At 47.3% G+C, this 24018-nt stretch overlaps 1 protein-coding gene across 1 annotated transcript in view; it reads left to right on the top strand.

Annotated features, from left to right (window-relative positions):
• LOC111863261 (zinc finger SWIM domain-containing protein 4) overlaps positions 1-24018 on the top strand; it is a 209536-nt gene that overhangs the window by 144576 nt on the left and 40942 nt on the right. Inside the window, exon 2 of the mRNA XM_023849422.2 lies at positions 18649-18757. Coding sequence (XP_023705190.2) covers positions 18649-18757 — 109 coding nt within the window. The remainder of the gene's footprint in view (positions 1-18648; positions 18758-24018) is intronic.

Here is a 24018-nt window from a genome sequence, read left to right as displayed (position 1 = left end):
GTGTTCAGTGTGAGGGATTGGGCTTAGTCCGGAACCCGCAAGTGACGGTTGGACTGGCGGGGCACCTGCCCGGATGCGGGCCGATGAGATAAAGTTTGTCCTGGAGTCAGCTGGTGGCTTTGTGCTGAGTCAGGAATTAACCTTCTCTGAGTTCGTTTAACCTGTTTGGCTTCGCACAGAAACAGAAGTTCAAGTGTTAGTTATGCTACACTGGCCAGAAGGGACAACTGTTCTTTCTATGACAGGTGGCAGCTGAGCATGTAACCTGGTGAGGTTATAGTGCATTGAAGTGGGGATTAGGAAGGAATACGTCGTCGTCTGTTTGTACAAGGTGTCCGGCTTTAACCTAGAGCCGTGGTTATCAACCCGTGTGTGGCGAGGTTTTGCGAAGTGCCCTGCGAGGCGTTGAAGAGAAAGGACGTTCGGTAAAGAAAAAGGAGGTAAAGCTATCCCTGTAACAGGCCGTGGAGGCCCATAGGGTTGTGAGACGTCGAGGCTCCCACATTTTCTAGACAATCGGCTCACAGATGACGGTGAGGTTGTCAGCCTTACGTACCGGCCGCCATTTACCCCCAGGAAGATTGCTGGTACTCATTTCTGTTAGAGGCTGAGTCGACCCCAGGGGCATAGTGCGGCTGGAAGGGTTAATCCAGTTACCTCATCGGAAATCGAACCCGCGACCTTCCGGGTTGTAACATATTAACTCAACCAATTACGCTACCGCGTGGCCGGAAAGAACGATAGTATAAAATCAAACTTGGAAACTGAAAGTCGGTAATTGTTAACGGAACATTATTAATTGTAATTGAGAACATTTTAATAATCAGTTGAACCCCCCAAAAAATTATGTTTGAAACTTNTTGTGGTTCATGTTCTTTGTTGACAGAAGCTTGCTAGTATCTGTAAAGATACTACTGTGCCTGATGATAAAGATTCTCAACTGTGGCCGGAGTGAGGAATGTTCCAGAAATCGTACCCTCTGCACACACACACACACACACACACACACACACACACACACATCGCCATCTTTCTGTTTTGTGACAGATCTATGAATGGGTGTACTTTCATTATGAATTATAGTCCCTTATTCCTGTTCTAATGCCACGGAAAAGAAACAATAGGCCAGTCGTTCCCCGAGCACCAAAAGGTTCAGGGTCACTGGCCTAGAGAAGCTGAGCTTTGTTCATGTTTCTGAAAATGGCTGTAGTAAGTTCCTCCGAAATGTTGGTATTAATCTCCGAAACTGAGTGGTGCCGCATCTCACAAGACCGCGGTCTTAAGAAATGCGGTTTTCAGATTACCGACTTTGAAGCGTATAAGTACGTGGTCCGACCGCCTCTGTGGTCTAGTGGTCAGAGTTACGGCTAAAGATCCAGAGATCTCGGGTACGATTCCCGGCGCTATCAGATTTTCTGAGAAGTAGTGGGTCTGAAACGGCGTCCACTCAGCCTCGTGAGGATAACTGAGGAGTTATTTCAAGGAAATAGAGGCTCCAATCTAGAAAACAGATATTAACGGCCGCGAGGAACCGTTTCGCTGATCACGCGACACTCTCTATCCGCTAAAGTTGGCACTAACTTCGCCAACAAGCGGCGGTCGCTCGGTCGGTATAGTTCGCTTTCGGACTACAGGCCACGGAGGTTTTTTATTAGTACGTGTTCCGTGTGTTCCCCCTCGTCTGCTGTAGCTGTATTGTTTGCATCTGGGCAGAAGTAATGGGGTGGGAATTTGCAAAGAATTTTATTGGCTCTCTGGTTAACATGTGATTCTGTCAACCGCTAACGTTATAGTAATGGGATGGGATGGTATGGTAATATGGATGATGAATCGGGAAATATTTGTTGTGCGTTGCATCAACTGTGGAAACTATTGTGGTATAATTATGAGCCATGGATATCGAGATGCCATGTGATAAGCTATTGTTATCTGTTCTGAAGCATTATCACTTGCAGGGTCTGACAAGAATTCCAGAAACATTGCTGAACGGGGAGTGAACAAAATGTTTAAACCCTGAACAGGACACCGCAATTTTGGACATCCTTGGCGCATAGTTGAGTAACCGCATTACAGAGACGACGACCCTGAATGCAACGGTTGATAATGTAAACACGTTATCATCGGAAACGCTGATTGGCGGACAGCTGCAGAGCCGGTGGGGCTGGGGGACGTCGCTTGGTTGACGAGCTCTGAACGGAATTATCGGCAGATAAACGCGTACTGAATCTCCAAATGCCAAAAACTGGGCTCTTGTGGGACTTATCGGTAGTCACCATTCGGAGTAATTTGTTTCGATAGCATTTGAGCAATTCCAACGTGGGATTTTGTGTGTTTTAATTTCATCATAGAGATTTCATCTAATACTCTCATATTGATTGCGCATTCGTGTTTCGTTAACCTTTTGAAGTCTGCACCTCAGCAAAATTATAATGCCTCTTCTCTAGAAATTGTGGTAATCTGTACCTCCGAAATTTCGGTATCCGCTTACAAGACTATATGGTACCGCATCCCAGATGACCGTATTCCGAACAGTCAGCCCCGGAGAATTTCAGAGTCTCAGAGATATTTACGACTGGCGGTTTACCGCCAATCAGTTCGTCTTGGCGACAAGCCTCTCCAGACCCACGGCCAATACTGAACACTTGCGGCCACAGCCCTTATGTAATACCCTCTCTAACGAGAGGATTGGTTTGTCGTTTACAATTGCTGCTGGCCCTCGCCAGCACAGTCATTCTTATGTCCGGGTCCCGCGGGAAACGCGACCACATTTTATTTTCTCGGATTTGAGACAACCCCAACATGGAGGGCCAGATTCCCGCATTTATATCTCCCAGAAACATGGTGGCACAGTTATGCCGCCAGGCATTGGTTTAACTGCAGAGAATTTCAAAACAAATAGCATGACTTTCAGAATTCACTACTTCGTGCATCACAGAAAACACATGACGTCTTTGCTACGAGTCCCAACCGGTTAATGCTGTTTGCCGCGAGATTCATGCGGAATATGTACATAAGGGGGGGGAGTGGAGGTTTTGTGCTGTTGGGCGGTTAATGGATAATGTGGCGTGGGTTAGAAATGGTGTTAAAAGCTCTACATTTTGGTCACAGAGTGAATTTATGCATTTCTTCTGATTTTCACAAGAAACAGGCGCTGTTTCCCTAAACTGCAATCACCGGTTGGTCTCTCTGGCAGAGATGCATTGTGTTTCCTGCGAGGTAGGAGCCGAGTTTTGAATATTATTTACATGAACTTCATGCTTGAAAGGGTTAATCAGCCGAGAATGAGTGCACGCCATTCAGTTTCTTACATGACACGACAGTCTAATTTGTATTTAACATTGCTGTTCACGGATTTGTTCAGCACTACTTCAGCCCGGCGCACACTGAACCCTCCATTGTGCTGCGAGGAATCGGTTGGTGGTTCTCGGATCCGTAATCGTGTCTGTCTTGAATTCATTATCCCGGCGCTTTTAAGCTGAGTTCAGGCGGAAACTGTGGGTTCTTCAGTTTGAAATTTTACAGCTAAATTGGCATGCAAGAGCTCTCGTCCTGCGGGGGACAATACGAACGGGGCTCTTAAACTAACAGCAATGGATTGACCAGAAGATGACGGTTGCAAATTTCACAAGAATAAAAAAGAAGAGGAAAAAAAATACGTGTCTAGGGGTGATTTCAGAAAAAGGAAGGAACGACTTAATACAAAGAATTGGAGAGACCGAGAGATGGTAGGCTGAGCATTTCTTCACGCATCGTCCACCTTAACTAGAAGCGGAACAGGGGTGTCCAAGTCTCTCTTTTTGTTCCTCCAGGTATAGTGTCGCAGTGCACTCCGTCCTTTCCATAGAGTACCGCGTTCGAATCTCGAGCGAGTTTGAATACCACTGTCTCCTGGGTTGTAACGGCGTATAGGTCGGAGAGAGCCGGTGTTGCGCAGTAACATACCGCCCCCATCTTCACAGTCTAAAAGTAAACGAAAAAAGAACGACTCTGAAGATGGAGGCGATATGCTTCTTCGAAACATCGGTGGCTCCCGCTGTGAGAACCTGAAATCCAGCAGACACTGCTGCCATGATCGGAGTCTTCCAGCTTCCTGTTGATTTATTGCTTTGCTTACTGTTCCACACTGAAGATGGAGGCGATATATTCTTCCGAAACGCTTGTTATAGCCTAGAAGATACTTCTTTTCCGTACGTTTATTGGTCAGTGTGGCGGTAGTAAAGGGGATTGCTGTTCACAGTGGCTGCGCCTTCTAAAGCATGGATTGTTTTCGCCCGCTCAAACACTGGGATTGTACATTCGAATCCCATTGGATGCACGGATGTCTGTGTGCATTTATTCTCTGTTTTTGCTGTCATGTGTGCAGGTAGCGGCCTTGCGGCGGGCCGATCCCCCATCACAGGAGTCCTGCCGACTGTGTAAAACTATCAAGAAACGGAAAAGCGAGCAAGGCCCAAGAAAGGGCCGTACAGCCACAGATAGAGGGGGGCAGATTGTTGGTTGGGTGGGTAGTTAGTAGTTAGTGAAGCTTTCTAAACCATGATAATTAAATTTAATGCTATTTGTCATGAGTAATTAGTTCAAAATTGAAACCGAATTTCGATTACAACTTCCTATGTTTCTGATATTTATGTGACACATTTTGAATTATGTTTTTGCTATTAAGAGATAGGACCGCAGGGTCACGGTTCTGTTTCTGACTTTGAATTCACAGTTGTGTAGGCGTCCGTTCCAATTCTAGGATCCAAGCATCCTGCTGTCCATTGTTTATACGACCTTTTCCCTACGAATGATCCCTGAAGATGGCCATTCTCCTTGATGTGATGACGATTTGAACAATACGTGAAGCTTGATCACCACTCCATGTGTATTAATGATGTGGTGTTTAAGCCATGTGACAATTTTGTATTTCCAGCCCTTACCCTTGAAGAAATTTGAGCAAAAATTTACAAAATAAAGGCAGTTATGGGTTGTGACGTTTGATGCTTGTCTTTCTTTTCGGCCCTGAAGATGGAGGCGATATGTTGCTCCGAAATGTGGCGCTGTGTCCTAGCTACGCAGCCGTACACCTCACGGTCATCCCCGTGAGGATCTCAAGTTCAACAGCCTGAAGAAGTTCTGGGCTTAATTTCCTTCATTATTTGTGCATGAAGTTTCTTCTTCGTGGCTCCGGTATTGATTGTGCTTATGAATGTTTCAACAGCACGGGCTTCCTGCTCACTCACAGCTCAGCCGGTCTGTCTCAAGATGCAGATAGATCTGTTGCTGTGAAGGGTTCGTGACCACGTTTAGAACAAATGGCTGTGCGCAAAGTATCCATAACGACACAAAACAACAAAACTTAATTGAGGAACAAGTACTTCGTGTTGAATTCAGTTATGTCAGTATGTAAGATAATGTGCCCCATGGCCCGATCACAGTGGCCGCGCGGTCTGGGGCATGAACTTTCTTCGCTCGCTGAAATACTGTGTTCGAATCCCACTCAAGGTATAGATGTCTGTACGTTTATTCTGTGTTTATGCTGTCCCGTGTGCAGGTAGCGGCCTTGCGACTGGCCAATCACCCGTTCATGGAATCCTGCCGACTATTTATTGGAAAACAAAACTTAAAAAGCGGCCAGGGCCCAAAAAAGGGCCGTAGAGCCGTTGATGAATGAATGAATAGGCATATGAAACGCCTATGGAACTTCAGGACGTTATTGGGTTATTATAAGTGAGAATGTTATAGCAATACGGACCGCGGCCGTTGCGTAAATCCAGTTTGTTACAAATTGTACAAGTGTCAACCCAGAAACCACAATTTTAATTTCATTTCGTTATTCTGTCAGCTGTTTCATTGCGTATGCTACTCTACAGGTTCAAGATTTCTCTTCTCCACAGCGTCCTAACGATCTCTGGGGCCGACCCAGCCTCATGTACAGTCGGTTCCATGCCATAGCTCAGGCGTTAGTCAGGTCATATGGAATTTGTGGAGGACAAAGTGGCATTGGGGCAGGTTTTGTCGGAGTGCTTCGGTTTCCTTTGTGAATTCTCATTCCACTGACTGCTCCACACTCACCGTCATCTATCACCCGGGACTGGCACAGTAGGACAAATAGTGGCCGACGTACCAAGTGGACTCAGTCTCACCCCTCCCCAAAGAACTTAAAAAAAAACTGAAAACCTATCATATTAATTACCATGGTAACGTATAATTTCTTTCTTTTGTTGACATGTGTACTGCCGTGCTAAGGTATGGCATACGTGTTAGCATACTTATTGGGATATTCATGGTCATACTAGCGTATAGTTTCTTTCTTCCGTTAGCGAATTTGTTTTTATGGTAACGTATAGTTTCTGTTGGTACATTGAGCTGCTGAGAGATGGCGGGACGTAATTTCGAGCACCAAGTAAATCGATACGAAAATCGGAGTAACGCGTGCGTAGCATGCAGAGGCAGAGGGACAGGTACCCGATCGGAACCGTTCCGGAAGCTTGTCTTAAATCGGAAACTCCTTGCGTTACATCGTCATGGAACTCACAGTGTGGTGCAGAAGGAAGGCGGCCATTTTAGATAGACCTGCTTTTAAAGTTCAGTCACCGCTCCAGAGAATGTGAGGGGAAAGGGATTGTGACCCAAACATGTGTTTGGGGCGGAGGGAGGGTCAAGGGCGGCCGGCAGGCAGCGGGGATGCAAGCGAGGGCAGTGTGCTAAACCGAAACATGGTTAGCCTGTCCGTGGTGCATTCAGCGTTAAGACTGTCGCACCGCAAGGCAGTTCAAGCAGAATTTGTCGGGAGTGACTGAACAAAAAAGACAGTGAAAATTACTTTCTTCTGGGATGCGACTCCGTTTTGTCTGGTAGACCGTTAGTGCTGTTTCGAGAGGATATGCTGCCTCCATCTTCAGGGCCGTCATTGTTGTAGCATGATAGAGACATCACGTTCCTTCGATTCGTTTATATCTACATGAAATGGCGGCGCACACCAGAAGACTGAAATTTTCATAGCAGCGCGTGAAAAGCTAAAATCTGCCACAAAGACCTTCTTGTACGCCTTGAAGAGATATCAGTATAAGTTTGTGCTTTTGAATGCAAAATTGAGAGGTTTTACGTCATACGATTAATTGGTTTCATGGGTTAGTCAGCGTTTCCTCAGTTGTGCAGGTTGTGTAGAGTCTAGGGACAGGGTGACGGTGAAAGTTAAACTGTAAGGGATGTAGTCTCAGTTGTCAGGAGCCGGGATATCCTAGTCTGTATAGTGGTTAGGCTACAGAGTGGACAACCGAGGACTCAGGATTCGATTCCCGGTAAAGGTAAAGTATTTTTTCTTCCCCAGAATGTCCAGATAGGCCATGTAATCCTCTTCATCTCCTGTACAATGGATACCGTAGGCTATTTTCCTTAGGGTAAAGCGGCAGGGGCTGAACACTCTAGTGCCGAGGTGGAGCTGTGCGTCCGCTCCCCTGTACACCGTCAGGTAATTGTGCTTAATTAATTTACATTCTACTTTTATCCGATACGTTAGATTTTGAAGTCCTCACTGCGGCGATTACTAAGGGTTCGAGCTTGCGGATTGTAACGTCGTGTAGTTCCCAGAAGTCTGAAGCATTTAGGAGGAGCGTAATCGCTTCAAAGTTGAGGAGAAAGCCAAACAGGACACCACCAGCAGCAACACAGCTTTACTTCTTGGATCCTGAAGATGTAGGCGACTGGTACCTCCGATACGTCGGGGAACTGCTGAACTGCACTGCGTGTACGCTTGTTTGTCGGACAGTTTATCTGGAGACTGTGAGGAAAGCAAGGACAGTAGCACCAGAATACGAAGCAGGAGTGCCAACCTTTAACAGTAGCACCCAGAATACGAAGCAGGAGTGCCAATCTTTAACAGCAGCACCCAGAATACGCAGCAGGAGTGCCAACCTTTAAGAGTAGCACCCAGAATACGAAGCACGAGTTCCAGCCTTTAACAGTAGCACCCAGAATACGAAGCAGGAGTGCCAGTCTTCAACAGTAGCACCCAGAATACGAAGCATGAGTTCCAACCTTTAACAGTAGCACCCAGAACACGAAGCAGGAGTGCCAATCTTCAACAGTAGCACCCAGAATACAAAGCATGAGTTCCAACCTTTAACAGTAGCACCCAGAATACGAAGCAGGAATGCCAACCTTTAACATAGCACCCAGAATACGAAGCAGGAATGCCAACCTTTAGGTGTAGGGATATACATGTTAGCACGCGGCCAGCAACTCTGCCTCCCAAATCTTCATCTTTGTGTTTCGATGTGGAGTGAGGAGACAGCCTGAGGGGCTGGTCGGTAAGGAAGCAGTATGCCTGAGAACCTCATCTGGTCCCTGATGTCGTGGTCAGCAATTAGTCCCCCGGGGGCATGGCATTGAATAGCGCCTTTAGAAGGCTGAAAGAGAACCAGGTGGACACTGCTGGAGAGAACTGTGTAGGCCTCAGGAACATCACAATTCGGAACCTGACGGCGGTCAGGTCGTCGACGACGTCCTGTCGTCTGGGATGTGACGCTGTCTACTCTGGTAGCGTCTGTCTTCAGATCTGCTCTGAAGACTGAGACAACAGGTGCATATCTAAAGTAAAAGTAAAGCTATCCCTGTACCATGCCATGAAGGCCCATAGGGTTGAGACGTTGAGGGTCCCACATTATCTAGACAATAGGCTCAAAGCTGGCGGTGAGGTTGTCAGCCTTACGCTCCGGCCGCGCTTTACTTCCCGGGAAAATTATTTAATTAATTTCTGGTACTCATCTCTGTTAGAGGCTGAGTCAACCCCAGGGCCATAGTGCGGCTGGAAGGATTAGGTCAATTGAAAAAAAAATCCAGTGACCTCATCGGGACTTGGACCCACGACCTTCCGGCATGTAGCATAGCCCCTCAACCAACTACGCTACCGCGTGCCCCCACTATCTAACTACAGTGTGTTGGCAAAATATGCGGTTGTTTTTCAGTACTCGATCACGTGTTCTGGGTAGCATGGAAATGGTTTGATATGCTAGGAACCAATCAGTCATGCAGAAGCATGTGTTAATGTGAGTTAACAAGACGGTCTTGGTAGCATACTAAAGAGACTTCCGTTCCGCTACAATTCGCGGGTCTTCATCACTTCGGGCCGGCAGCAAATTGCAGTATGCTCCAGGTTATACCAGTTTCCAAGCATCGGGAGTTCTCACCCAACCGGCGGCAATTATAGAGGAAATATACCATTTTTATGAAGTTAACAAAAGATTTCGGAGCCACACTGTGTATATCGTAACGTGGATGGCCAGAACGTTTCTAGGCAACGACCTCTAAAGAACCTTCAGTCGCGTAAGCGCACTCAACAATAGGATGAATGCTTATAGTTCGTTTGCTAGGCAACAGCGCGCCAGTAGGTTACCAAGATGGCTATCGCGTGACTGGCTTTGTATGGAGTCCATACTGCTATTGTTGCTATGCAACGTCGCGGTAAAATATCTGCATAAATTTCTTCCTCTGTCAGAAGCTGAAATCCAGGGCCTCCTTTATCCGTCTGAAGCCAGTCTTGGGTATTTTTCTGCGTGGTTTCAGTCTCCAGCTGTCCTCACCACAGTCTGGAAGGTCTTTTAAAGTATGTACTAAACTGTGAACAGAATTCATTTTTTTATACATATTTCGATCCGGATTAACTGTAACCGGATTAGCGATGGTTTACTGTATATCGTTTCAAGATCGGGTGAAGTTTGTTGCGACGGTTAGGGACGTCCTGGAGGGAAAGCTAAAGTGACTGACACCTGGTACGGCCGTGCATTTTTTTTTTAATTTTATTTTCTGTCGTCAGGTTGATGTGTCAGTCACTACAACATCTCGAGCAAGACAGAACACTTTTCTTGAGAAGCCGACAACGTAATTTGCAAGCTGAACGCTAGACCGGCTCTTCCGTTACTGTTTGGACAGCACCTGCTTGAACGCCTGCAGAGCGTGTTCTTGTTTAGAATGATTTCGCGGAACATCGTCATAGATGAGGCGGTAAGTCACCTGCTTCCCAACGCGACAGCCCACATTCAAACCCAGGTCCGGTCATGTGGGAGTTTGTGACGGTCAGAGTAGTGGCACTTGGGCTGGTTTTTATAGAGCGCTTCTGTCTGGCTTGCCATTTCTGATTCCTGTTCGTTGATCGCACTAATATCGACGCCGTCTTGTCTCGATGCACACCGTCACGTTGTTAGTAAACAAACGGCTTGAATGGATTCTGGGCTGCAGGAACTGGAACCGACTCTTACTCAGATGGACACGGCAGAAGAGGAACGCATATAGTGTTTTGGTTGTAAACCCTAAAGGAAAGAGTTCACTTGGAAGGTCTAATTGTAGATTGAAATACACTCTTAAAGATATGGGATGGAAGGATGTAGACTCGATTCATCTGGCTCAAATTAGGGACTAAGGACTTACTCCTGTCAACACGGTAATGAATTCCCCCCGCAGAGTTAGCTATTTAGGTGAACGTCAGCCTTAAAACAGTAGAAAAGCGAGGTATGTTATTTGGAGCTTGTTGATGCATCACTAGGGAAGCGTGAGGTCGGGCCCTGCTGTTCATCTTCTACAGCCGATGTTTAAACACTCGAGCAGAGAGAGAGAAAAAAAAGCCCTTTCCTCCCTTCAGTACGACGGGACGTTTAGCATTGAGTTAAGAATGGAAGATCAGAAAAACGACAGAGCCACTGAATTGTAAAAGTACGAGGTGATGTTGCAGCGACCTGTTCGACCGATTTAGTAGCTGGGTCGTGACGACTGCTACGCGAGATATTCACTGAAGTGAGAACATGAGCGAGAGAGAACTGAGATGACGGCCGAGGCGTGAAGCTAACTACTCATCTCTATCTAGTCTGTACCTCAACTGCCTTCATGGCGTGATGCTTACTTAAACAGAGGGACACCTCTACCTGTCCTCTTCAACGTTATCACAGATATTGAAGGTGTAAAGTGTAACATAAGGTAGAGTTGTCCCTGTGCTTAGTTAAGCATTGTGCCATGCAGAAATATGGGAGAGAGAGTATAGCTCCACCTTTCTTGACCTCGGCACTGGATAGAGGGGAGTGGTCACCTTCACTCCTTGGTCGTTTTACCCCGGGGGAAAGAGACCCCGGTACCCTTTGGATAGGGGACTGGGTGGGGCCCTAAGCCGGTTTGGATTCTGTGGAGTAGAGAAAAATATGTTACCCCTGCCGGGAGTCAAACCCTGGCCGTCCAGCCCGTAGCCCGACTGAGTTATGCCGGCTCCCTCTGTTGACAGCGTACTTAAGTAGAACGGAGAATTGTTGAAGGTTGCGCCACTTTCAGCGTTTAAGATCACGGGTTTCTGGGATGTGACGCCATGCAGACAAGTACCAATATTTCAGGGGAATTTGCTGCACCGTGATGGCAGAAGCGGAATATTTCTCCGAAACTTCGGTTTCTGTCTACCCTTCCAAGCGGCATCACGTCTCAGAGGATGTGCGTGAGTCTGTCACTTGTTTGATTCGAGGACCTTACAGACGTGGCCGCGAACAGTATGCTGTTCTGGGTTATAGCGTCGTGTATTTCGGAAAGAAGCTCGACGTTTCGGAGGCAGCAGACGACTAGCCTGATTGTTTCTGGTTCCTTGCTTGGCCTACTCTGCGACACTGAAGATTATAGCAGTGTGTTCGTCATGTCAGGCTATTACAACCCAGTTTGTTTCGTGTGCTGAGGGAAAACAGTTTCATCTGGGGAGGGGGAGGTTTAAATGCGGGCAGGGACTGCGAACATGACGGGATGTGGTACTGTTACATCTCCTCCCGTTCTCCCTGTGCTCACTTCTCAAGGTCGGGCGCAAAGTATCCACCACTCAGGAGTGTCCAGCTAATTTTAATCTTCAGTATTCCCTTGTTCGGTACCCACAACTCGATCTGTGCCATAGTTTCACTCACCTGCGTTCCCTGCGCCAGACTAACCTACCGCAGATCTGAAAGGAGTCAGGATAGCTCAGTCGGAATAGCGACTGGCTACGGGCTGGACGACCGAGAGGTCGAAGTTCTAGTTCAAGAATTTTCTCCACGACGTCCAGACCGGCTCTGGGGCCCACCCGGTCTTCTATCCAATGAGTACCGGGGGTAAAGCGGCCACTCACCTCCACACAGTGCCGAGGTCAAGAAAATGTTCATCTATACATCCATTCCTCCACACGTCTTCATGGCGTAGTGCTCAATGAGCTAGGCACAGGGACGACTTTATCTTACCTTACCGCAGATCTGATTCTGTGCAAGCCTAGCCGAGTCTACCCGACTAGGTTATCGAAATCCGAACCAAATACGATCAAAGATTACAGTCTTCTGATATGTGACGCCGTATAATTTGGTAGACAAGTACCAACGTTCAGATTCGACTTGAGGGACAGTAACTTCAGTTATTGACATGACGCCTTAAGTCACTTAAGATGCCATCCGGCTGTCGGCCCCCTCAGTATTTATTCTGTGAATAATAATTGATTAAATAGATAAGCGGGGCGAAGCCCTCCACATCGACGTAGGCCCCAATGAGCGCGACTCAAAGTAAACCCGATGCATATTGTTCGTGACCGCAGTTTGTACCCAGTGATCCGTGTGCTAGTTGTTGCTTGATGGCTCGCGGCTGACTGGAAGTTTTCACCGTACAGAAAAGCTAGCAGGTATCGCAAACGGTGGCTGGTAGTGCAGTAGTCCTCTCCCAAAGCCCACTATTGTATATTCCCCCTGTTCAAAGTCACTTTGCTGCAACGCCAAAATTTCGCTCCTTCACCATATTTGGTAATTATAACGTACAAAGAAGGTTCCACATAATTTGCAGGTACACTGGTCGTCTGCAGCCGTAGTAAATGCCATGTTATTGATTAGGGTGTTTCTTACAAAACCGAATTTTAGTGCTGCCTGCCTGTCTCAGCCTCCTTGGTTTGATCACTGTATTAATATTTGGTGAGGGGTACAAATTTAGAAGGCCCTCACTAAATATTTGTGCAGCCTCCTCTTATTCATCCCTCTTAGTTCCAAATATTCCCCGCAGTACCCTGTCCTGAATCAGTAACTCGGGATCGCCACATCACCGAAGCGAAGTGTCTGGTGTGCTCTGCTAGGAACACGCGTGATCAGTAATTCTGGATCGCCACATCACCGAAGCGAGGTGTCTTATGTGCTCTGCTAGGAACACGCGTGATCAGTAGCTCGGGATTGCCACATCATTGACTGACGGACTGCGAAGTGAAGTGTCTGGTGTGCTCTGCTAGGAACACGCGCGATCAGTAACTCGGGATCGCCACATCACCGAAGCGAGGTGTCTGGTGTGCTCTGCTAGGAACTTGCGTGATCAGTAACTCGGGATCGCCACATCACCGACTGACGGACTGCGAAGCGTGTCTGGTGTGCTCTGCTAGGAACACGCGTGATCAGTAACTCGGGATCGCCACATCACCGACTGACGGACTGCGAAGCGTGTCTGGTGTGCTCTGCTAGGAACGCGCGTGAGTGGTGCTCAGTTTAAGTTTAGTGTTTGTGGCGAGGACGATGCCTTTACATGTCCGATAATTATTATAAAGGGAATCAAGGGACAGAGTTAGAAATTGTGCATTAAAAATTCTCTTTTTTTTCCGCCTCTGTTCACTTCAAAAGAGCTTATATCCGATTCCAATAGATACGTTGATGGGTTTACGAATAATTCACAAGTGTATGGTGCTTTGTGATAGTGCGAGTTGTAAATTAAAAAGCCCCATGGAACGATAGCTGTTATCTGTGGCTGTTGTGTTCAGTCCGAGTGGACCTACCAAACCGAATCTTGGCCCTGGCCCTGGCGTTGTGGGCAGATCCGGAAGAGTTCGTTAAACCAGCCCCATGTTTCTTTGCTTGGGTCGGCACTGCAATGCATACGGATTATAAGGCAGATCTCACGGAATCTTAAATGTTTCATTTGTATATTTGTCGGGGTGGACACCTGGACTCGTGTTCGGTATTGGTAGAATGACAACAGAAATTTTAAACGAATTTCTTCCAATGTTTGATGTAACCATCGGGTATTTCCATGGATATTTAACCCCTTAAACAGTGGTGGTTACTATAGGTACCTCCAGGTTTAACATACTAAAACTCTAGATTCTGCCCACAGGGTGTATTTGTATGTTTCATATGGTTCTCACAATAAACAGCGACTGTTTCCATAAACAGCATTAACCGGTTTATGTTCATAGTAGAGACATGTGTATAGGATATTGGTGGGAAAGCCAGAAGAAAAGAGGCGACAGAGAAGACCAAGGCGTAGGTGGGTGGACAACATTAGAATGGATCTTAGAGAGAATGGGATGGTATGGATTGGATAGATCTGGCTCAGGATAGGGACCAGTGGAGGGCTCTTGTGAACACGGTAATGAACCATCGAGTTCCATAAAATACTGGGAAATTCTTGAGTAGCTGCAGAATTGGCGGCTCCTCCGGAAGGGCTCAGCTCCATAAGTAAGTAAGTAAGTACGTAAGTAGAGACATGACGTGTTTCCTGTGCGGTACGAACTGGATTCTTATATATTATTTTGAACTGAACGTGGCTTTCAAAATTCCTTACGTGAATGGCTGTATAACGAAATTATGAAGGACACAAGCAGAAGTAATCCCACAGCATGTAAATCCAAATGTACATGGCACCGAGGAAGGAGAAGAGGCTTAAACTTGGCGGCGGTCAGGCCTACGACCGTCCAGCTAACTGGTTGCAGTTTCAGAGTAGTGACATAAGTTAAGCAGGCATAACCTGCTGCCAAAGCTTGCATTGACAGGAAACCTCTCCATACCTTGTAAGAATGTTAGTAAGTGCAGTGAAAGAGGTTGTACAAAGTCCACAGTGACCTGGACAGCGCGGATATACTCGTGCTGAAACTTAGTGTAGTGCAGTGACAGAGGTTGCACAAAGTCCAGAGTGACCTGGACAGCGCGGATATACTCGTGCTGAAACTTAGTGTAGTGCAGTGACAGAGGTTGCACAAAGTCCAGAGTGACCTGGACAGCGCGGATATACTCGTGCTGAAACTACGGTGTAACAAACGCAGCGCCCACATAGAAAGACCGACCCTTCCTTCGTCGAAGAAGATGACCCAGTTCGAAACACATAGTATGTCTAGGAGAGAATAAAACTCTTGTTCATGGATCTCGAGGAGACTGAAGCCAGGAGTGACTGTGCTGGCGAAGGCCAGCAGGAATTTAACCTACCGACGAGCCTTAAAAGGGTTTGTTTGATTTTGGCGGGCTGGACGCGGGCTCATGAATCCTTGCCTGGTGCTTGGTGTGGAAGTGGTGAAAACACAGGAAATAAATGAGACGTACATAACCTGACAGGATATCGCGTGAGATAACGTGACGATTCTCGTGATTGGAGCCTATTTCCTTTCAGGGATCTCAGTGACCACGTTCCTCGCAACGTGCGTTTATAACCGAGCCAGACCCTCACCCTGAAGATGGAGTCAGCGTGTTCTTCTGAAACGTCGATATCTGCCTTCAAGACTACACGATGTCACAGTCCAGAAGACGCTGCAGTCACCGCTGTGATTTATTTTACTTTTACGCTATATGACGCTCTCAGCGTCGCGGACTGTATAGCGTCGGGTGGTACGGTGACAGATGAACTGGAAGGAAGCGGACGTGGCCTGAAGGAGATATTCCAACATTTGCTTGGAGGGGATGAGGAAAACCACGAAAAGCCTCAGAGTACCCGGTGTTGCGGGCGAGATTCCAACCGAACCCTTCTGAATGCAAGTCTTGTAGCGTTACCGCTGCGTTACCACCGAACCTGGTACGAGACGGGGCCAGGCTCCGAACGCACGCAACAACGACTCACTCTGTGCGTCGGAAGTCTGAGGAAAACCATATACATCGTTCAGCCTTGGTCGTGTGAGCCGAGGGTCCGAATACGAGTGCAGAGTGTTGCCGCCGTTGCCGCTGCAGTAACCTGGATCCGCGAACGAGAGTTCGAAATTGGCCACACATCAGGGGCGAAATGAATAGCTAAAATACCCCCCTTCCCGCTTCAGAATGGAAATTTGTTCAATTCTGGCTGGAAGCCAGGACCTGGAGGAACGACTGTGAGTTGCGATGAGTCATGTGGCCATGCCCTGCAGTTGCATTGCATCGGCTAATAATGAGTCCTCATGAGTCAGCACCATATTTGCATGAAGATTACTGCCATGAGCTTTATCAATGTTTGACGTGGCCCCTCGCAGGATATGCAGTATGCACACCATTTGAATACACTGGAACATCAGGCTGGCGGGAAGCGAGTCTCGAGCGGTTACCATATTTACGTCATTGTACGTGGCGCTCTCTGCAAGCAAGAGTTACTGCATTTTTTATGTTATAAAAACAAATGATGCGTACATAAAATGGGAACTGTCCCTAATCACCTCTGCTCGAACCCCGCTCCCACCACTGTTCATGTCAGATTGACGTGTTATGTTAGTATTTTTTCTGTTGAACCACATAAGAACGGAATTAGGAGTCAATATTTTGTAAGGCAATTGGAGCACTGTGTTTGTTTGGTCCGTCTGGGACGTGAGCATTGTGCGAACACTAATTTGGTACCTAGTAAGTTCCTCCCATCAGCAGTAACCCCGTCGCGAATGAAGGTTACTGTCGTTTCGAATGTGACTCCTTGTCGTTAAGTAAATGTGTCAGCGTTTCGGAGGAACCTGATGCCTCCTCCGTGCTTGTGATGTGAAATTGAGGTAGCAGGTTCTTCTGAAACCTCGGGACCTGTGTACCAGACTACACGGAGTGACAGTCACCGCCGTAAGAACCCTGTGGATCGGTTCTACAAGCTGCATTAGATGGCCTTGAAATATCATGACTCAGTTGCCTTCTGTCAACTCAAAGCTAGGATCTGGACGAGCGAGTCTTGAAGCCTTCTGTCCTGTGAAGACAGATTTTAGCCGGAGAAACTTGAGGGAAGCTTGGATACGTAGTCGTAAATGGCGGGATGATATTTTGTGGCGCTGTCGGTAACGTCGAACAGATTAATTGGTAGATTAATTGGAAATCGTTCGGAAGGAAGCGATGGAGCTATGATCGAGATACTATCCCGGCATTCGTATGGAGTGTCTGAGAAACACTACGACAAACCTCAGTCATGATGACCGGCGCCCGGCCGTGATTCGAACTGAGCACTTCCCAGATGCGAGTATAGAGCCTTATCGCTACGCCAACCCTCTCAGTGAAACGACGTGGAATTGAATATACGGTCTTAGGGTGTGAACTGGAATCAACTGGCTCACGACAGGATCCAGTGGCAGGCTGTTATGTGTACGGCGGTGAACCTTCGGAGTATTTGAAGGATTTGGAATTTCTTGACTAGCTGAGCGACTTACCTTCCTGCTTCCCCGCATTGGTTTTCCTTACATTTGTCTGTTCTGTTGTCATTGTCCTCCCCTTTCCTTCTCTCCTCTCCTTTACGTCGAAACAGCTCGGGTGAATGTTTCTGACTGACGAATAACTCCGCCTGCCCTATCCTACTAACGTCATTGAAATTGAACAGTATGAGATTGCTTATATACACGTTTTGAAGTCTCTTGCTTGGCCGAAGAACGTACGTATATTTGTCATATCCATACAGCAAATAAGTGCTTTTATTTCTTAGTATGTCTGCATGGTAATTCAGAGTTTTGATTGCCGAAGAGATACAGACGATTAGGCTCCAATTTCTAAAGATGACGGCGCAGGTTTTTTGTTAAATATTAAACGTGGCTATATTCAAAGCAAGAGGGAATGGTGTCCAAACGAGATATCTCGTTCTTAGCATTTGAGAGGTCAACAGTGACGGACGCAGGAAACAGCTCCAGTTAGAAACGGGTTTGCTTTTTATTTCAGCTGCACATATAAATGGTAAGTTATACCGGTTCTGTGTCTCCCCTGAACGAGATGATCTGGAGACGGTAAACAAATTTGGAGGGGGATGAGCAGCTTGTTTGGCTGGCAGAACAGTGACCGCTACCTGCAGTAAGGGACTTGATTTGCTTAATCGCCTAAGTCGTGTTTCCCATGGAGCTCGGACGTTCATGTTGCTCTTCAATGGCGTGCTACCCATCCTGCAGTGCGTAATGTGACGGTGACCTGCTATCATTTAGGCTGTCCGCCTCGTGTTGTAGAGAACATCGGCGCGTCTCTTTCAGTGACGTGTTACTATGTCCTAATAAGTATAGGCACTTACTCTTTTCAGAGGCGTGTTAAGAAGGTAAAGTTGTCCATACTATGCCATAAAGTCATATACGGCAGTGGGGGTACATCTCCACCATTCTTGACCTCGGCACTAGATGGAGGTGAGTGGTCAGCTTCACTCTCCTGCCGCTTTATTCCCTGGGAAAGAACCCCCCGCACCCACTGGATAGGAGGCTGGGTGGGCTTCAGAGCCGGTCTGGACTCTGTGGAAGAGACACAAATCTTGCACTACCGGGAATCGAACCGGGCCTTCCAGCCCAGCCCAAATTAAAATAAATGTTGTTTTACTCCAGCTGCTGTGATCACGAAGGCGCATCATCGCCAGTCAGTGACGCAGACCTCCAAGTAACTTCCCATGTCCGCACGCCGGCGAGAAGTCCAAGGACTTTTCTTTCGCAATGTTGCCTGCACCCACTGCGCTGCTTCCGGCACTCGTGTTAATGAATGCTGTTGTTGTTTGCAGGGTTCCATCTGAGTGGTGTGGTATCTACCCCGCGGTCCAGCAGCCCCACGTCATCGGCGTACAGTCTGGAACCTGACAAGAAGTACAAAGTTTCAGTCAGTTTCGACAGGTGAGTACTTCAGGAACCGCTTCAGGCGGCAGTCCCTTTGTGTAGATGCTAGCAGAGGGCACCGCGAAGGGGCGCAGTTCAGCTACAGTTCACTACAGTTGGGGAGGGGGGATGTTAGCTTCAAGTGCCACAGTGTAACTGAGAGGGTTGTTATGAACTGTGAGTGTGAGAGATATGGAAAGGAACATACATGACCATTTTAAATGTACGTAGTAGCATTTGTTTGGAAGGACTGATCAAAACGACGAAGAAAGTGCCTTGATGATCTCCAAGCGGAGAACTGAACTCGATACCTCCTGAATGAACGTTGGTGCTAACCAATAGACCACAGGTTGCATCACCTTTCACATAAAACGTGAAGCCTTACTCGTACATATACATAGAACGAATAGAATTTGTTTTCGGCTAAGACAATTTCTGGTCTGAATGTGAGTTGCGAAGCGGAATTTGGGCAAGGCTGCCCCCCCCCATAACCAATGGGATATTCGCTGAATCGCAGTTTGCGCATACTTGAGCTGTTGGTACACTGTAAAGCATAGGGAAAATCTTGGCTGGGTAAGTAACTATTAGCTTCACGAGGACTCAGATCCATGGAGCGAGCAAACAATGAAAAATGGTTGGTCGTTACACTAGATACGCGGTGTTTTCTGTGAGGTAGGAACCGAATTTTTGCTATTATATAGATGAAAGTCCTGCTTCTGAGGGTTAAGGCGACTCAGTGGCCGTAAGGATGTTCTCTTATGGTGACTGATCAGTAGATGGTATTACTTCTGCGAAAGAGGTGACCTACATGCCGAAGCCTGGAACAGTACGGTAGCACTGGAGAGCAAGCGGCCACAGACAGTGATGACTGTCCTCTGCCGCGAAATCGTGACTTTCTTTAAATAATGTTTAACATTTGGATGAGCACGAAATATATTAGCACGTTTCACTTGCCCATTTTTGCATGCCGTTCAGGGGTGCCGTTTTCTGAGTAATGTTGGGCCCTTCAGGGAGTCCAGCGGCTGTCAGTATGTCATCGGGTATTAAGCTCCTGAGGGACAGAGGGCATTGTAAAGCGTCCCTGGCATCTTGTAACTGCAAACTCCATGACGACGGCACACCGGGGGTCGCTAATTCAAATATCCCGGAGACTTGACTGTCCAGAGATTATTCGTGAGTTACTTCAGTCACTTCATATGCCGCTATAGTAGCTGAACTTACATCAAGACCTCAGGCTTTCACTTCCTTTCCATGTCGTTATTCAGTAATTATCCTGTAATTTAGGAGCCAAACCACTGTACTCTTCGCTAGACGACCAGGGAATCGGAGTTCGATCCCCTATACTAACAGATCTGTCGCCTCTCCACGTCCAGACCGATTGTGGGGTTGACCAACCCTCTTATGCAAAAAGTTTCGGGTCTCTTTCTCCGGGGTTAAAGCGGTCGGGGAGCGAAGCTGTCCACTCATCTCCATCTAGAGCTAAAAATATAGAATGCCTGGAGTAATACTTATACTGCGACATGTATGTTCATGGCATGGGGAACTGTACCTCTGTACATTCTCCTCGACGATGCATAGTATGAGCCATTGAAAGCTTCATTACATAAACCAGGAATAAGGAAATATAGAGACGGCTTGGACAGCCCTGCAGCATTAGTTGCCTCTTGCGGCAATTATCTGGGACGCGTACCTTGACAAGTGTCGTGATGCCGTCATTTCGGATGTTGTGCCGCGGTGTTTCTGCCCCCNCCCCCCGCTCGACGGCGCGCTGTGGCGTCAGGCCACTGGAAGAGCCGAAGTCTGTATTTGTTTTGCACAGACGTGCGCCGTCAAATACAGTGCATGTATACATATATATAGTCACGCGATCGATTGACTTAGAGACGGGGTAACTGGACTCACTGGAAACTTACACTCGCAACTATAAATAATCACGCCAGTCTCACAGAGTTACACACTCCAAAGATCACTGTTATTGCAGCACACAAAATCTTCTGTCAGCACTAGCCGTTGCTTGGTAGAGGCTTCCAGTGGCGGACGTTCCCTTTCCTCTAGGTTTCCGAACTGTTCCCGGCCTCAGCTGCCAACTTCTCACATCTCACAGCTGCAACACTCAAGTGACTTAACAACTGAGAGAGAGAGAGAGAGAGAGTCACTTTACGACTGCCGGTTTACCGCCAATCAGGTCGTCTTTAGGCCAAGCCCCTTGAGGATCTCAGCCAGAGTCTTTTTTTGCAAGTCTGTATGTGTATCCCCCTATCGTTGCTAGGTAACGGCTTGGTAAACACGTTCCAGCAGCAACGAATACACGCAACAGTAGAAGAAACGTTGGACAAGTCGCCTTCTATGCGATGCGTGTCGTATCAAAAGAAGCTAGGCGTTTCGTTTTTCCCAGAACTTCTCTTCGTAACAATGTTTATTTTCTTCTTAAATTATTTTGTTAATTTTCCTGTCTCATTGTCATGACCATCTTGATCGCTTTCTCGCCACCTCTGCAGCCATCGCCGTCTTCTTCTCCAGTTTCTCATTTTCTCCGTTCTCATCATCATTATGATCGCCTGTGTTCCTCTCAGGGTCAGTCAGACCCACGTGACTGATGCGCGTGACGTTGCACGTCCCTTGAGCTCTGCCGTGAGAGTGCTGTCTGCTGATCCACGACATCGCCTGTGCCGTGTGGTGCACCTGCGGGTCACATCACCCAGACACGCAGGAGCTTGTGGGTCACATTTGTCCCTCAGCTGGAACCAGTCATTCTAGCCCCGTGGAGTAACGGCAACTTCTCCGACACGGTTGCTCTGCTGGTAGCAGGCAGTGTGCTTCAGGCGTAATGTCTTACATGCTCGACGGTTCGCTGTGATGACCGTCACGAGTTCTTCGTGCAAGATGGCGGTCGGCGCATGTCTGGGGCAGATGTATGTGCATGAGGCGGAGGGGGGAGGGGGAGGGAGGGGAACTCATTCATAAAACATAATAATTAGCGAAGTGCTTGTGGGTCAATGTCTGCCACTTCCTTCCGCTCCTTTGCTCTATGACGGCGGATCGATGGCGGGTGCTACAGGTAGTGCCGCAAGTCTGTTCCCGACCGGTCAGGAGCTCAGTCGTACAGTACGTAATCATAGTGGCAAGACAGCCTTACTGAGAAGATTCTACTGGAGTTCTCTATTCCGCCGTGAATTCAACCATCCAGTTTTTCGCTTCGTTGGATTTCGCAACAGTGTTCTTTTCTTACAGTAAAAGGTCGTCAGCCTTGCATTGAACTCCCAAACCTGAAGGACTAGGTCTTTGTATTTATGTCCCCAGTGACAGGGTGGGCCCAGTTATACTTCCAGGCACCGGGTTCCTTCTTCGTCGTCTTGTAAGACTGTCAGATATACGATGGAGGTAATCTAACTCGCCTCCACACGTACGTATAAAGGCGCGTCCACATTACTAGTGCTCGTGCTCGTGTGACTCGCTATGCTCGCGAGTAATGTGGACGATATGACAAGTCACGAGACGAGCAAATTTTAAATTTGTAATTTAAAAACTATAGCCAATAAATTAAAATACGACTACAGCCTATACACACTACAAGTAAATATACGGATCCTCACGCGCCGAAGCCTGGCGAGCAACTGAAGTAGTGTGGACGAAGATTTACGAGCACAAGTAAAAGCCAGACAAGTCTCCCGACGAGCAAAAGCCTGGCGAGCATGAGCACGACCACGAGTAATGTGGACGCGCCTTAACAATTAGCTGCTTTAAAGCGCCGTGGTCAGGATCTGTACTGCCTACCCGGACATTACAACTCGACCGAGTAACGGTCAGAATGGCTGTTTCGAGGGAGAAGGAGAGGAACACACATATCAGTTGGACAAACCAATTTGTCCAATTATGCAACTGTGATAATCTGGAATTGTGTCTGATCCCCCACAGATTAACGGTGCCTGTTCTTGTCACCAGAATGCAGATCGGACAGCGCACGTATGGAAAAACAATTTGTGCAGTATTTGAAAAATATTAACACAGAATCTCCATTTCCGAAAACTAATTACCGAAATAGAAATCACTTTGTTACTGTGACACCTGGACTTCTGAAAGAGTTTTGAATTAACTTCCATTTTTGACAGTGATGTTTCCAGAGGCAACTCTTGTGAACGCTATAGTGCTGACGTCAGCTCGGCAACACTGTGCTTGGAAGTGTAGGCCTGAATTTTAGTGTAACGTTTTCTGTGGAGAGCGGGGCTTGAGTATAACTCCNTTTTTTTTTTTTTTTTTACCTCGACACTAGATGCAGGTGAGTGGTCCGCCTCACGCCAACTCCCAACAAAATAGCTCACTGTATTCATTCGATAGGGTGGTACGCGGTAGCATAGTTGGTTGAGGCACTGTGCTACAAACGGAAGGTCTCGGGTTCGATTCCCAGTGAGATGATTGAATGTTTCTATTAACCTAATCCTTCCAGCCGCGCTGTGGCCCTGGGGCCAACTCAGTCTTCGTAAAGAGCAGCCGGCACGTGAGACTGACTACCTCACAGCCATGTATGAACCGATTGTCTAGAGTATATGGGAGCCTCGACGTCTCAAAACCTTATGGGCCCCCACAGCACGTTACAGGGGTAGCTTTACTTTACCCATTGGGTAGTAGGCTGATTGGGGTAACTTAGCCGTTGTAGACAATTGCCGGAAATGGAACCCCGATTCCTGAGTCCAGCCCGTAAGCCTGGTCGGTATAGCAACTAAGCCAGGCAACCTGGCTCTGGTGTGTGTAATTATGGCCGTATATAAAATATCATAATCATAACAGCTTTCTTGCATGAAGATCTTAATTGCTTTCCTAATTCCGAGGACGTGTGTTCGTGTCAGAATGGATGCGGTTTTGGTGCTTGGCAACCAGCTGGAATTCCGGAGGCCGCTGTTAAGTACTGAAGGGAATGCGTTGGAGCCAGTAATGCAGCTCGGGTTGCTTAGCGCCCTTTCAAACCTCGCGCTATGAGCCTGCTTACCCGCTCCGCGGCTCTGCTGGGCTCTTCATGAATACAGCTTGCATTTGAGGCTCGACGTCATGAACTGCAACTGTAGGGTGTCAACATTTTCTTCGTGACCGTTTTAAATAATTTCACTATTATGCATGGAAGTAATTACTGGACTTTTAACTATAATAATTTAATTTTTACCGGTTTATAAATCTTATGCTCCTGTACCTAAATACATATCCGGCCATTAATTAAGCCATGATAGTCACTTTTATACTTTGTCTTGACCTGGATGTGCGCTATCGAGACGTCAACGCGCCAGCGT

This window comes from Cryptotermes secundus, unplaced genomic scaffold, assembly GCF_002891405.2.
Source record: "Cryptotermes secundus unplaced genomic scaffold, Csec_1.0 scaffold929, whole genome shotgun sequence".
Taxonomy (NCBI): domain Eukaryota; kingdom Metazoa; phylum Arthropoda; class Insecta; order Blattodea; family Kalotermitidae; genus Cryptotermes; species Cryptotermes secundus.
Note: the sequence above shows the minus strand (reverse complement) of the source record. Positions and strands in the feature narration are given on the sequence as shown.